Source organism: Physeter macrocephalus, chromosome 9, assembly GCF_002837175.3.
Source record: "Physeter macrocephalus isolate SW-GA chromosome 9, ASM283717v5, whole genome shotgun sequence".
NCBI classification, from domain to species: Eukaryota; Metazoa; Chordata; class Mammalia; order Artiodactyla; family Physeteridae; genus Physeter; species Physeter macrocephalus.
The window spans coordinates 35,955,427-35,971,426 of NC_041222.1; the positions used below are offsets into that span (position 1 = coordinate 35,955,427).

Sequence of the window (16,000 nt, forward strand, 5' to 3'; positions counted from 1 at the left end):
AAACCCGCGTCCCCTGCATCGGCAGGCGGACTCTCAACCACTGCGCCACCAGGGAAGCCCGTTAGTGAGTTTTTATATGAAGTGAAGATCTGTGGCATCCTTGAGTTGTTAGATGATAGTTAGCATTTTTTAGCAAAAAAGTATTTTTTAATTAAGGTATGTAAATTGATTTTTTTTCTTTGACATGATGCCATTGCACACTTAACAGGCTACAGTATAATGTAAACATAATGTTTATGTGTACTGGGAAACCAAAGAGTTTGTGTGACACGCTTTACTGCCATATTCATTTCATTGCAGTGGTCTGGAACCGAACCCACAATATTTCCAAGGTATGCTTGTGTTAAAGTATTTGTGGGAAAGAGGCCATGATGTATGTAACATATCCTCACGTGGTTAAAAAATATATATTGCGAATTACGTATGCGTATACATCGAGAGCGAGAGAGTGAGAGCAAGTAAACGATAAGGCCAACGGGGCAAATGGGTAAAGGGCATGTGTGCGGGGCTCTTTGTACTGTTTTTCCTCTTGCATCTTTTCTGTAGGCTTGAAAATTTTCCAACTACAAAGTGAAAAATTAGAAAGACGCCAGTTTCTACTGGGCGCCACACGTTGTGCAAGGTAGTTTCCCAGATGGAGGGAAAGACAAACCCGTCCTCAGAGGAAAGGTAACTCACTGAGAAGGAGTCTGTCCCGCAGGCAGCTGTGACACTGGTCCTCCGAGGGTCCCGTGCAGTGGAAGCACTTGGCATGACAGGCCTGGCAGGTCAGGGCCTCCTCATCCCAGTACTCCAGGGCGGCGCATTCAGTGTGAGGCACACAGCCTCCGTGGTTGTTCACCCTCAGGCCTTCTTGACACGTCGTGCAGGTCCCCGAGGACGAGCAGGTCCGGCAGGACTTGTGGCAGTCTGCGGGCGGGGTGGGGACAGCAGACGGAGAGTGAGAGAGGGTCAGGGTGCCCCTTGAGGGAAGCAGTTCCCCTGGAAAGTGTGCTCACCTTCCTTCCTCGGAGTTTTCTAGGCTCTGGGCCAGGAGATCGGCTCTAGGCTGGAGCATTCTTGTTACAAGATGAGGAAAACATGGCTGCTTCACTTTCCCTGGGATTCCCCAGAGAGCCCCTTCCTGCAGTAGCCACCTCAGAGCTAGTGGTAAGAGCCCCCATAGTTACCCAAACTGCAACGTGATAAGAAGAAGCAACCCTGTCGCAGCACAGCCACGCACTAGTCTGTGGGCTTCTCACCACTGTAATTCCTCTGCTGTGGTTCTCCACTGACCGCCCAGTAATTTGAGCTTATTACTAACATAACAACTGTTGATATGTGTTGTAAGTACCTCTTGATACAAAAGACCTTTTTTATAGGCATTTAGGAATGCACAGTGCCTATGAGAGGGCCTGGCATATAACATTGGCACTCAGTAAATATTTGTTAGACAAACGAAATGAGGACAAGTGACTCTCACCTCGGGGGTTTAGCAGATGCCGTTCCCTCTGCTGGGAATCCTCTATGTGAGTAGTTTGTTCCCTGTGTGAGTATTTTTTTTTCCCCTCCCTTTCTCAATGATCTCTTCCAGGCTGCCTTCTCTCTAATTTCGACTCCCTCCTGCCCAACTTCCTGCCCCCCTTTCCTGCCTTATTTTTCCTTTTGACTTGGCTTCTTTAGAGTCTGTCTTCCCCAATTGAGTGTCAGCTCCATGAGGGCAGGATTCTGTCTGTATTGTTCCCTGCTGTGCCCTAGGCCTGGAAGAGCACCCAGCACATAGTAGGCCCCCAGTAAGCATTGCCTGGATGAATAGATGCATGGTATTATTATTGTGATTGTTATCTTCTCAGTGTATCTAGATCAGGACATTGAGGCTGGAGGTGCTAAGTCACTAGGCTGGGAAAGGGCAGGGTGAGGAGATGAACCCAGGACCTTAACAAGAGCTCTTGGCCATTTCTGCCCCAGCGCCTTGGGAAAGGTGAGGTGTTCTTAGACCTGTCTATGTTATCTCGTAGGGAGAAATTCAGGGTGATCAGAATGGATCCCATTCTTTGTGTTTCTTAGAGGAGATCCTGCTTGGAGATGGCTTGGTTCTAGAAGCTTCTCTACACCAACCCAAATCTTAATTTTCAGGTCAGGTCCTTTGTTTCTTCTCTGGAAGGTCAGCTTGTTGCCCTGTTTCTTCCAGTACCAGCTTCCCTCCGCCTCCCTTGGGACTGATGGAAGGAGAAACAGCATTGCAGGGAGAGACCTCAGGTTAATTCCCAACAGCTGAGCTGGCCTGAGCTCGGGCATCTGTGTTTTCTAAAGCTCCCTGTGTGGTTCTCATGGGCAACCAGGGATGAGGACCAGAGGCCTTTCTCAGTGAGAAAATTAAACCAGGTAAACTAAGTAAATGTACTCTGAACTTGTAAAGTCCTCTATATGGCAGATTACTTTTATTATGGAACACCAGAGAAAGGCCAAAAGTTGATCCTCGGTTCCTGCCCTAGTACAGGCAAGATGGCCCTGCAGGCCTGTGGCTGAGTCTTTAAACCACTCATGGAAACTGACCCACAGGTTTGCAGCCTCCTCACATGTTCACTCCCGCCCCCTCTGCTACACAGGCACAGCCGCCCATCTTCAAGTCAACGTTCTTTCACACACAGTCAAGTGGGACATTGACACTAAGCCGTGCTTTACGTAAGACATAAAAAGTTATATGCAGATTGTAAGGCTAGAGCAGAAAGGCTATAGGAGTGCACTGCATCTTCATGTTTGACCAAAAACATTTCCCTGAGTACGTTCTAGGATGTGGGTGGCCCAAGGTTTCTCCTGCCGCGTGAGTTCACACTCAAGCTCTCACTGTGGTTAGGGGGCTGCCTCTGGATATCTATCTCGTGTTTGCTTGGTGGCAGCATAAGGGGCTAAACTACCACTGGCTGCCTTGTTGGAGTGAATCCTGCGATTGTAGTTAACGATAATGTATTGTGTACTTGAAAGTTGCTGAGGGAATAGAGCTTAAATGTTCTCACCAAAGAAGAAAAAAAAAAAGAGGTAACTAAGGTCAGTGTCAACTGACCTTATTGTGGTCATCATTTCAAAATATATACATATATTAAATCATCACAGTGTGCGTTCTAAACTTATACAATGCTGTATGTCAATTATATCTCAATAAAACTGGGGGGAAAAAGGAAAGTCCTTTCCTTAAGAATGCTTCTCTCACTTGCTTGAGAATTCCTCTAGTGATGGGCAATTTATATTTAATTAATTTTTCTTTTCCCTGACAACTGATAAGAAGCAAAGAATTCATGCCCACTTAAAACATAAGGAAGCATAAATAATAACAGATCCTTTCTTGAACGTGTAGGGGTTGAAATGCCAAATGGGACAGGGAATAGGAGACCCCGGGCAGGAGAGGCTGCAGGTAATGAGGAGGAGGGTGGCTTTAGGGAGACAAGAGGCGTGGAGAAAACCCTCTGTGGCACAGCTTTCCTTATCCTGCTATAAACCTATAATGGCTTAAAATTTTAAGAAAAATTTTCCATTTTGGGTGACTTTTAAAGGCTCATCATCTCTGTTGTAAATCTTCACATGAGAATCCTCTTTGATCAGCTACCGTTGTGAGGGGGGTCAACATGATTTATTGCTAATAAGTTACATCATCAAAGCTAAGGAATGATTCATTTAAAATAAATCATAAACTAGAGCAGATTCAAAATATGCTTCCTTAAGGAGGAGGGAAAGAGCTGACACCACACCTCTGGGACTGGGATGGAACTGTGCAAACCCCAGAACCTACTTAGAAGAAACTCATAATCCCAAGTAGGTTCCCTGGGATGTGGTGCTCGGCCATGTACCCGGAAGTCTTTACCTTTGCAAACCTTAGTCTCTTTTTCAAAGTAAGTTCCTTCTGGACACTCCTCCAAACACTGCCCATCATAGAGAACCAAGGACGCCTCAGCACAGAGGTCACAGTCATCCATGGAGGGGCCACTGCACTCCAAACAGTCTTCATGGCAGGGAACACAGTGGCGCGCATCTGCATAGAAGTGTCTGGGACAGGACTGGTGGCACGTATCCTTGTACAGGAAGGACTCAGGCATGCACTCTGCGGGCAGAGGAAAGCATTAAGTTACCCCCAGGGGAGCAGCAGAAAGGAATTTATTCCTAATGCAGTGGGCTAGCCCATCGCCCATTTCTTTGACTCATTTGACCCCGGTGTACATTTGCCCCACTCCCACCTTCCCAGGGCCTGTCCTCCTTGTCTCACAAGCCCTGCCTAGGGAGAGGAGACCACATATGGTGGCCCAATTAGATGGTGCTGGGTTCACATCCTGAAATGATCTGCCCCTTCAATTGCAAAAACTTGTAGTGCTACGGCACATGAGTCATGGAGATGCTGGACATGTTGTTCTGAAAACCCAGAAAGTATTAACAGATTTTTAAAATTGTATTGAGCACCTCAGGCTCTATTTAATACAAAATGCAGTTTAGGAATTCGTGGATCAGTTAATTTTTCATTCACTGATAGGGTAAACCAATGAAATATACATGGTTAATCAGTATGAAGAATGCATTGTGTATTTATTTTATTTGTGCCTATTCTCTTATTTGGGGAGGAATTCCAGAGAACTCTGAGGTTACACCAAGAGAGTCCTTTGGATTGGACAGAGCGTCTGTCTTGTCCTGGAGAGGAAATTAGCCTTTCTTAGGAGATAATTTCAGGGAAAAGTAATTCCTAGCCAGAGTGCTACTCTCAGAGTCTTAGAGTGGCCTGAAATTTTCTTTTGTATCTTTTATAACAGTTGAAATTCTCCAGCCACCTCTGTGTTTTATTAATATCAGTCTCTCCTATGAGATTTTGTGTTCAAAGAGGCAGAGACTTTGGGTTCTTTTCTGTATCTCTAGCACCTGGGATGGTGCTTACCACACTCTAACTGCCCAGTACATGTGTGGGAGAAATCGTGCAAAAAAGGGGCTCTTGTCTGTCTTAATTTGCAGACTCCATCATGGAAAGGCTTTATGTCACCCTGTTTCCTCAATGACACCCATGGAGGTCAGTTTCAGTAAAGGTAGGGAGACTGGCTCCCCCAGTTCTACTTGGACACCCCACCCTCAGATAGTGGGTCCCCACACTCTCCCCTGTGAGGCTCCCAGGTACCTTTGCATGTTTTCTCATGGATGCAGTCCTGACACATCTCTGGGCAGTGCTTGCACACCCCCTCCACGGCCACGTGCCTCTCGGGGCAGGTTTCCCGGCACACCCCCTGGTCCAGGACGAGGCCTCTTTCACACGATTGGCAGTTGGTGGCATTCCCTTCACATGTTCTGCAGGAAGGGCTACAGCGTTCACAAGTGCCATCTTCTGCATAGAAGCCCCTGTGGGGAGAAGAGGGAGTCACTGGAGAAGCTTTCCAACTAGGGCGGTGATTCACACCTGGCAGCTGAGAATTAGGACTGAAAACGGAAGGACTATGGCTATTGTTGACCAAAATGAATCCATCAGAATTCCTGGGGAAGTGTGGTAAAAATCAAGTTTGGAAAAATAAAATGAAAGGCATAGGTATTATCCTTGTGAATTTGGTGTGTTCGAAAACAACTTTTAATTTATATTTAGTTTAGTTATCTTCTGATTTTCTGTTTTATCTCCTAATCTTCATTCGTTTTTCCATTTTTGTTAGAGACTTATGTTAGAATAGAAAATGCTTTTTATTCAATTTAGTATGTTTTTAATTTAAAAACAGTTTAAAATTTAACAGATAAAAATATTTTTAAGAGGAACAAAAGGTTTAATGACCTATACAATTTTTGTATATGAAAAGGAAGGGAATGCCCTTGGAGGAATCATTTAAAACACGGGGACCACCTGTGACCCATAGAGTATTATAGCCATCAACTGGACCCTGTGGCATAGGGATACCCCTCTTGCCTTAGAGCCATTGCAGCCACTACCCTTCTTGTTAAGGCCACCGAGAAAATTGTTGTGGAATCCCCTTTAACCATTTTTGCTCCTCATGAAGTAGAAGCTCTCCTGAATTCTCATCACATTCAACATTTCTCAGCCAGACACTTCCTATGAAGTCTTTTTGTTAACTGCTTCTCACATAACTCTTTTATGTTATAATAATCTTAACCTGGCTACTTTTCTTCCTTCCATCGCTGATGAAATACCCCACCACTGCTTAATGCTGGTGGAACACCTCCTGATTCCTTATAATGATCTACAGGAAATTCCATTGGATAACACTGACATCTTGTTCACTGATGGTCTTATTTAACAAGGTGACAATAGTAAATATTGTGCTGGGTATGTTATTACAACTCCTTTTGATGTTGTTGAAGCAGCATCTTTACCTATGGCTACTTCACCCCAGCAGGCTGAATTATATGCTCTTACACAGGCTTGTACTTTAGCTAAGGACAAAGCTGCCAATATTTATACTGATAGGAGATATTCTTTCAGAATAACGCATGGTTTTGGAACGTTGTAGAAGCAAGGTAGCTTCCTTACTCCCAGGGGAAATAAAATTTTAAATGGCCCCTATGTTCAGGAATCAGTGGATACAATACCTTTACCTGTCACTTTAGCTATTAAGATTCTGGGGCTTGTAGTTTGACTCTGGAAGTCAAAACTACAAGCTAGGGGAAACCATCCTGTTGATACTTTTGCAAGGAATGATGCCCTTAAAGGGTCAAATAGCAGCCAAATGATATTTTATAATATCATTTCCCCAAGTGATTTTTATAATATCATTTCCCCAAATGATTTTTCTAATATCATTTCCCCAAGTGATACTTTAGAAAAAAATGGCTAGAGAGGCCCAATAGTTGGCCTCAGAAAAGGAAAAACAAATTTGGAAATTCAGTAGTTGTTGGTTTGATTCAAAAGAGAAAGCTCTAGTTTGGACCATATAACAAGCCAGTCCTACTGGAGACTCTGAAATTCCCACTCCCCACCACTGTACATGCATTAAACCTTCAGTCTATGACAAAATGATAGCCTTCATGAATCAGTACTGGTGGGGAAACATTAACAAGGCCACGAAAAGTATTTACCTCACTTCTCTCGCTTGTCCAAACTACAACCCAGGGAAGCCTCTTCATACTGTTTCCTGACATTTTAAACTGCCTGATGGACCACTTGAGGTCTGGCAAATGGATTACATAAACTTCCTCTGTCTAATGGATGTAAATATGTTTTAGTTATGGTCTGTATGTTTTCACTCTGGACTGAAGCTTTCCCTTGCAGACAGGCTACTGCCTTTTCTGTGGCTAAATCCTTTGGAAAGCATTTTCCCTGCCTGGAACTCCTCTTGAACTTCATTGTGATTGAGGAACCTATTTTATTGATCAGGTACTTAGACAAGTCTGTACTGTTTGGCCAGTTTTACAACACTTTCACTGTGCTTACCACCCTCAGCCCTCTGGTTTAGTAAAACACACTAATGGCATTATTAAGACTCAGTAGGAAAAATTTGTAGAGGCCCTCCAAATACCTTGGCCACAAGCATTGCCATTGATACTTCTAAATCTCATATCCACTCCTTTTGGAATTCATAAACTCTCACCATTTGAGATAGTCACAGGATGCCCAATGAACTTGGCTCCTAGTTATTTTGACCCTCAACCGATAAAAGGAGAGATACACCAATATTGCAAAGGCCTAATTGCTTCTATTAAAAGTAAACATGCTTTAGTGGAGCAATCTTTTCACAGTATGGCCATGGGAGATGAAGACCTTAAGCATCATAACTTGCAAACTGGAGATTTCATCTCTTGGAAAAGATACCTCCAGAAGAATTCTCTTTAACCTTGCTGGAAAGGTCCCTATTAGATACTGCTAACTAACTCTTGTGCTGCCACACTCCAAGGAACAGACTCTTGGATTCATTGGACACACATAAAGAAAGCACTGAACCCTGATTGGACCTGCACATCATCTGGTGACCTGAAAGTAAAAATTTCCCAGAATTGAAGCAGATGACATCTGATGCTACGACTTTCCCAAGATATCTGGACTAGACCTGTTGGAAGTTGTTGCCAAACCTTTGATGATGACATCTTCAAATGAACTCCAATATCTATGATCTTCATAACATATGGACTGTAGACAAAAAGTGCTGGAGATTTCTCCCTCCTGCCACTCCTTGTTACTTGAATGTGACCATACTAGGTTTCCAATCTGTACAGTTCCCTCTGATATGAGACATTTCACCCAGGAAAAGTCCTTCCTGACGTTGAAGGACAAAAAGCTGCTGAAATTAGAAAATCTGATTCTTGATCAGTGATCTTGATCAAAAGGGGGAAATGTAAAAAAAATAATGAGAAGCCTCAATTAAATAGAGTTGGGAGACCAGAAGGGGAGTTCTCACACCCTGTGACAATAGCAAAGTCGAAGAGGAAGAAGAAAGTCTCTTTTTCTTTCCTGGCAAGGACTCAGCCAATGAAAAGCCACAAACTCTTTGTTTACTAAGCCCTCCCAACTTCTTTTCCTCTCTGTAAAATTGTTCTCCTTCCTTTGCTGTGCAGGAACTTGCACGTGGCTCACCATGTTCACAGACCTTGAATTGCAGTTCTCTGCTGATCCCAAATAAACCCATCATTGCTGGAGAAATACCTGACCGTCTGTTCATCAGGTCAACACAGGCAAGCACATTTCATTTTAAGCCTCTGATTCTCTTCTGCTAACATGCCATTGGCTAAAGCAAATCAAATTACCCAGACCAAAGTCAAGGGTCAGGGAAGTCCATTCTGCTACTCATGGGAAGTGCTGCAACATTACAGGCAGAGAGCATAGATATAAGGAAGGGTGAAGAATTGCAGCAAGTAACTCAATTTACTACAGTCCTCTTTGAATCCTAAAGCCAATAAAAGAACCTTCTTATATAGCATTTTTAGTTGATGTTTTAATTAATTAGCTAACTCATTCACATCCATTTAATCACTCAGTCACTGATTTCTTATATTAATTCAGTAAACAAAAATGTACTGAATGTGTCAGGAAGAAATAGGACAGGGGTGAACAAAAGTCACATTTCTAATGTAGTTTTAAGTAGAAAAATTGGAGAAGAAAGAAGTCTAGGTAGAAGAGGGGTAACTAAATAGTATCCAGATGAAAAGTAAGGCCAGGCTTCCTTACTCATTAGTATCCTTAGTTGTTTTTTGGACCGTGATGGAGAACACTTGAAGAACAAAGACAGTACTACTACTTTGTCCAACAAGTCAATCTCTTAAAATTGCATTTAATAAGACAGTGGATAGAAATGTATTATATGCTCATCAAGAGTTTGAATTTGAGAAATTTGAAATTAAAGAAATTTAGTGCATTCTTAAACATATCACATCTACCTGAATGAGAATTTGGTAGATTCATTATTTCTTTGTGTGTAGCAAGGGATTTGGCCTCCTCCAAAGAGAGGTCTAGCCTTTCTCCCTAGCTAACTTCTAAATTCTTGGAATTTACCAAGTGGTAGGAATGTTATATGCTCCTCTGACCACCTTAGAATTTATGCTAACAAAATAACGCAGGGTGGGACCAGTCATAGTCTGTAGTTTTAGGGTGGGGATTGGCCATGCAGGAAAGACCAACCTGTGTTTAGTGGCTGGGGGCTTTGGGCTATATGATATCACCTGGCTTCTGGGGAAATTTCAGTGCTAGGCCTGGTCAAGGTCTCTGCAGAATAGTTGCTGGGCACTTAAGGTGAGCAATTCTAGTACAGAATTTGAAGAAATGCAGCATGAAGAAAGCTTTCTCAGATTCTTCTCATAAGGGAGTCAGTGGATGTCAGAGGAGATGCTGAAATGAAAGGAATAGATTCAAGCAAAAAAAGAAAACAAAGCTGTTGAAGACAACTACTAATTCAAAAATACAAGTTTCCCATCTCAGAAACTTGTCAGATGGGAGGCAGCCAGAAGGCAACATGAGAATGTGTTTTTCAGAGAGCCATTTTGATGAAAGCAGCCTTCTCCACATAGATCTGGCCAGTAATTAGTCTTCCTGTCTTCTCCCTGCACTTACAAGACCTTTTAGTTAATGCTTTATTTCACTATTATTTTTATTTAAGAAGACAAATTTTTTTTTTGAGAAGAAATGGCCACATGTATTAAATTGTTAAATTCAAAGTACTTTACGTTGAAGTCTTTCGGTCCAGATAAATATATGTAATGCAAAAGCTGTATGGTTCTGGAACTTTATCTATATTTTACAAACACCTAAGACAGTGACAAGCAACACTTAAAGGAAGACCATTTTTTCTTCTACTAGAGCTTCAAATCTGTTCATATGTGGTGAATTTGAGCACACTTTAAGTTTTGCGTTACCTTTTAAACAATTACTGTAATGATGTATGTTACCACTCGAGCTTTTTAATTTGATGAACATATACCATGTTTGAAAAAGCAGTGGCCACTAATGCCGATTTATAAATAATTCTGAATACCTGGATATCATTTCTTTGCAGGTTGTGTTTCTGTTATAAATCTTATTGCTGTTTTAGAGGGATCGCACCCCAAAGGGCAATTTTGCAGAAAGAGAAACAAAGCTGCCAAGCCAAGCTGGGTATTATATGTTCCTCAGACTTTATCTCCCCTGTTGTTTTGTAAACATAAAGACGGAGGACTCCACAGTAATAAGACCACCCTATTCAAGACAGGAAAGCACATACTTGTGATTCCATAGTCTGCAGGATTTTCAGGGCATGTTAGTAGCTTCCCTATTGCTTAAAAAAAAAAAAGAAAAAGAAAATATCTTGGCTGCCATGTATCTGCATAGGGTCCCATTGCTTCTTTTTATTCCTCCAAATCTGAGTGGCTCAACCCAGATTTGGAGAAAAAAAGTGTGGAATGGTCAACTAATTGGATGAAAGCAAAATGCCTCTCTTTCTGCCTCGTTTTAATGCATTTTCAATTCCTGGAACATTTGAAGAATCCAAGAGATAGTAGGAAAATGGTGGTAATGATTAGATAAGTAAGGTGATGATAATGACAAGCAGTTCAGTCCCACCATGATAAAGGTTAATAAGGAAGCAATGATTGACTTTGGTAAGTAGATTTCTGACCTTCACCTCTGTTGTAGAATATCTTTGCTAACTTTGCTGAGGCTGAAGCATGGTGGCTGGGGAAGTAGAGCTGGGTGTTTCCTGACTCAGTCTTCCCTCATACTCCTTTCTCCCTGCTGGGCTGGGTTCTCTTACCCCGACCCTTTCACCATTAAGCCTCTTCTCAAATACCCAACCGGGGAGGAACCTTGAAAATATGATGCTGAATAAAAGAAGTCAGTCACAAAAGGTCACATTCTATATTATTTATATAAAATGTTCAAGAATAGGCAAATCTATAGAGACAAAGTAAATTAGTGGTTGCTTAGGGCTGTGGGAAATTGAGAGTAACTGCTAAAAGGGTATAGAGTTTTCTTTGGGGGGGGATGGAAGTATCTTAAAATCAATTGTGGTGATGGTTGCACAACTCTCTGACTATACTAAAAACCATTGCATTGTACACTTTATGTGGGTGAATGGTGTGGTATGTGAATTATATCTCAATAAAGCTGTTATAAAGAAAGAAAAAAGAAACCCAGTTGGATGAAAATGTGGCATAGTGCAATGGTTAAGCACATGAACTTCAGTGCTAGAAAGATTTGGGTTGAAATCCTGACTGTGCCATGTATTAGCAGTGTGATGTTGGGCGTGCTACCCCTTTCCTCACCCACAAAATGGGGGGAAATAATGATATAGTGTCCCTCAGTATCTGCAGGAGATTGGTTCCAGGACCAGACATGAATACCAAAATCCATGGATGCTCAATTCCCATAGTTGGCCCTTTATATCCATGGTTCTGCATCTGTGGATTCAATCAACCATGGATTGTATAGTAATGTATTTACTGAAGAAAAACATCTGCGTGTAAGTGGAACCTCACAGTTCAAACCTGTGTTGTTCAAGGGTCAACTGTATCTGGATAAGAAGATTCTTGTTAGGATTAATAGGATGGTGCATTTGAAACCCTTAGTGCAGTGCCTAGATATTGCAAGCTCTCAGTAAGTAGCTGTTTTTAAATGGTTTCTTTTTCCTTGGAATCTTTTAGCCCTTTGTGTATTAAGGACCTGAGAAGTATGACATTGATTGATGTAACCTTCCCTACTGGATTGTAAGCCTGTTGTAAGCTCAGACTTCCTTCACTTGATCTTAGCTTCCAATATCAATTCTTACATCCAGTAGGTGCTAAATATGTATCTGTAGAATTGAATTGGATACATTTGGCTTCTACACTAGATTGGATGCTTTTTGAGTGTCAGTACCATGACTTATATTTGGACCCAACAGGATCAATCTCAGTAACAGATACAAACAGGTCACTAGAAAATAGGTGTTGTTTTTCTCATGAAGTTCTTTTAAGCAGCGGGCAAATAAAATTTCTAGTTCCTTCAGATGTTGTAGGCTGCTTCCCCAAACTCATTTCTTGCCTCCCTCTCTCCACTCTTCCTGGCTGTCGGTGTTGTGATTTTTGTGGGTGTTCAGGGGCGAATGTTGTTCAACCTACATCAATCCTTACCTGTCCATTCTCCTTGCCAGCGATCAGTTTAGGAAGATGTTAGTGACGCATTCTGGCTGATGAGATGTGAAGGGAAGTCTGAGGAAGTTTTCTCTCCTCTTAAAAAGAGATAAAGAAGGAGAAAGGCACCCTTTTCTGTCTCAGGTTGTTGCATTATGGGGTGGTGCAGTTGGGGATGGACAGACAACGTGGGCTCGGGGGAGGACAAGCTGAGGAAGGCACAAGAGCAAAATGGAAAGATTGTGGGTTTCTAATGAAGCGTTGGCCACTGAAATAATCAATACTAGATTTCCAAACTTTTTATTGTATGCATTAATACACCCCATATTTTCTGTCATGCTCTTTGACATTTCTGCTGCTTGTCACTGAAATTTTCCTGATGAACTTTTCCATTTGCTATTTCCACTTCCCATTTAGGTAAATCCTGGAGGCAGGACCATTGGTAGGAAGAGTAAAGGAATTGTAAACCAGGGGACCAAGGAAGCCATGAGGAACCAATAAATAACTAGGCAGGTATTACTCTTTATTTATTATCTGTGATTCATACCTCACTTTCAACATGTAGAAGAGGTCCGTGTGTTCCACAGCCTATCACAGCCTCACTTTTGTGATGGAAAAAAAAAACAAAACCCTGACAACTGTTGGATCATAAATACAAGGTAAAAAATAAACATATTTTCATTAAGGTAAAAATATATACATCTCATGGTCACAAGGGAGAAGCGTGCATCTGGCCTTGTGTAAGCTTTGGCTGCTGTGGCGGACAGTGTTGTCAGACAGTCGAGAAGGGAGGCGGATGTAGGTGCTCTAACCAAGGAATAGAAGAGGTCTTTGGCGAATGGGAAGGAATTGCCCCCAAAGTACTGCAGGAGAGCGAACACAAGTAGCAAGTGAAAGGAAGAGGAAAACTTACTCAGGGCACCTGGTGAAGCACCTGCCTTGGTGGAGGAAGAGGGGGTGGTCTGGCTGCGTTTGGCACTTTTTGCAAAGATTGGCTCCAGAGCAAGAGGCACAGTCCTCTGTACAGTTCTCACAGCTGTCACTCCTCACTGAGGGCCACATGCCTTGGGGACAGGATGGGACGCAGGTCTGAGCCAACAGATAGGTGCCTAGAAACCCAGGGAAGAAGGCAGGTCAGACGGTCATCGTGTGTCTAATCTAACAGCACACGCATCCACGCAGAGAACTGACGCTCCTGACAGCGTTTTTAACTGCTCCAAAGACCTGAGTATCGGAACACTTATATCAGGAGTACCAAAATATGTATTAGTGATGCTAAGTCTTCCAAGATGAGTTAAAGCTCTAGAAAGGAAATTGACCACAGGCTTGTTTCTTTGACTTTCCTATTGATATTGCTACGGGTCACCATGGGGCTTCCCTTTGCCCAGGTGGTCCATCTATTGAGACCTTTGTCTTAAGAACTTTGTCTATTAAGACCTTCCTGGTGTGAGGCAGTTATACACGCACAGCTTGATGGAGTCTATTCTGCTTCCCAAAGCCTATCCTGTTAGGACACTAACATAGTAGCAACCCTTCCACCCAACTCCACCTTTAACGGACAGTCCATCTATTTAGTTTTAATGGAAAATAAATAAGATAACATTATTTTTAAAGAAAGCAATTTAAAGATCACCCTGAATTCCAAAATTCCAAGAAAACTCCATAAATTTTTGTGTGTTGACTTCTATATACCGTAGGAGTAGGAACATGGCACACCTGTCATTTTAAGTTCTGTTGTTTTTGCATCTCATCTCACTATTAACATTGCACATTTCAACGTAATGATCACTTTAATAGTGATTCTTAAATTCTTAATTCCTAACGTACCATGTTAATAAACTGTCCTCCTAATTCAGGGAACTTATTTCTGATGTGTTTTTATAGATGATGAAGCAATTAATTTGTGGAGCTGTTATGTTGTGCTTGTTTTTTTTTTTCTCCCCTAAATTCAGTACCAAAAATGAAGAAAAATAGCAGGTAGACTCTTTATCCCCGCCTAGATTCTCCACCTTAATTCTCTTGTTTCAGCTAATGCACTTTAAAAGAACAATGGAACCTCTAGAAATGTCAGACACCCAGAGACCCTAACAAACTCTGTGGCCAAATCAATCACTAACTTCATCGTGCTTTTGGAAAAGAAACATTTCTTTTCTTTTTTGTTCTGGTCCCTTGAAAGCCAGTTTTTATTATAGGTCAGTGTTTAGGTCCCTGTGTTTCTCCAGAGTAGCTACTGTGATGGCAACATGTGACGGGACTAGGTCAAGTCCTGCAAACCCCTTACACAGAGATGCTCACGTACATGATTTACAGCAAATCGACTTTGCCACTGCTTCCTTCTGTCGCACGCCACACTCACCTTTTGGACATGAAGTGCACAGGGTTGCAGATCCATGGCAGGTTTTGCAAGAAGAATGACAAGGCTGGTAACTTCCCAAGAGGTCTGTGTAGGGAAAGAAACAAGAAGTCTGTCTCTTTTGAACAGGCTCAGAGCACTGCAGTGTTGGAAAAGATCTCATAGGTAATCTCATTTCCCTTTTCACCCCAAATAGAATCCCTTCAGGTTGACATTGGCTACATCTTTGCACCACCCACTGCCTACCATGTGGACTTCATTTATTTTATTCTTTTCTTACTCTGTCATTGACAATTGATTATCAAGACTTTCTTTGCAGACTATCCTATTAAGACAGGATAGCCTTAAGTACTAAGGGGATATTTGAACTAACAAATTTTACTTCTTTCATATTTAAAAAATGTGTGGGGTAAGGGAGTGTGTGGTTGTGTGTATGCATGCAGGAGTTTTTGCGTCAAAAGTAATCACTTATTTCCCCAGGATTCTTAGATGACCACGTCTCTTCACTCCACAATGATAACTGAGAATTCATCGTGCCTTTTTTGTTGTTGTTCTTTGGAACCAGATTTCACGGTTGGTCAATGTTTGGGTCTCTGTGTTCTTCAGAGCAGCCACTGTGGGATGCAGCCTAAATTGATCTCCTCTTAAAATTGTCCCCAGTCATTGTTAAACATCAATATAGCAGAGGCACTCGAGAGCTTTCTGGCTGGTCAGGTGGTGGGCAGGCCATTCCAGGTTAATATGCCATTAACCTGGGAAACATGCGAGCTGTTTCCCCTCTCTTCCCGCATGACCATTTGCTGGGCAGGCTTTTCCAGGAAGGCAGCAACTCCACTGGGCAGTTGTGCAGACATACAGAACAGCCTCAGTAACATCACTCAATCAATATACATAGAGATCTTGACTAAATTTCAGTAATTGCCTAGGAATCAGCATGGCTCACACGGGGGAAAATTAGAAAAAGAAGTTCTAGCTCAGAATGTGTCATATGAATGACCCTGAAGTTCAGTTAGTTGTTATTGTTGGCATCTTACCATTCTCCCTCCCTCCCTCCCTCCCTCCCTCCTTCCTTCCTTCCTTCCTCCCTTCCCCCCCTTCTCCCTCCCTCCCTTCCTCCCTCCCTCCCCCTTC

General features: G+C 42.3%; 1 protein-coding gene across 2 annotated transcripts in view; it reads right to left on the reverse strand.

Annotated features, from left to right (window-relative positions):
* Nucleotides 1-16,000, reverse strand: part of PCSK5 (proprotein convertase subtilisin/kexin type 5) — a 470,026-nt gene that overhangs the window by 18,868 nt on the left and 435,158 nt on the right. For both annotated transcript variants that reach the window (XM_007130098.4, XM_055087125.1), the window contains 5 exons: nucleotides 14,873-14,956; nucleotides 13,430-13,625; nucleotides 5,129-5,346; nucleotides 3,839-4,075; nucleotides 679-909 (listed from right to left, as the gene is read on the reverse strand). In XM_007130098.4, coding sequence (XP_007130160.1) covers nucleotides 679-909; nucleotides 3,839-4,075; nucleotides 5,129-5,346; nucleotides 13,430-13,625; nucleotides 14,873-14,956 — 966 coding nt within the window. The remainder of the gene's footprint in view (nucleotides 1-678; nucleotides 910-3,838; nucleotides 4,076-5,128; nucleotides 5,347-13,429; nucleotides 13,626-14,872; nucleotides 14,957-16,000) is intronic.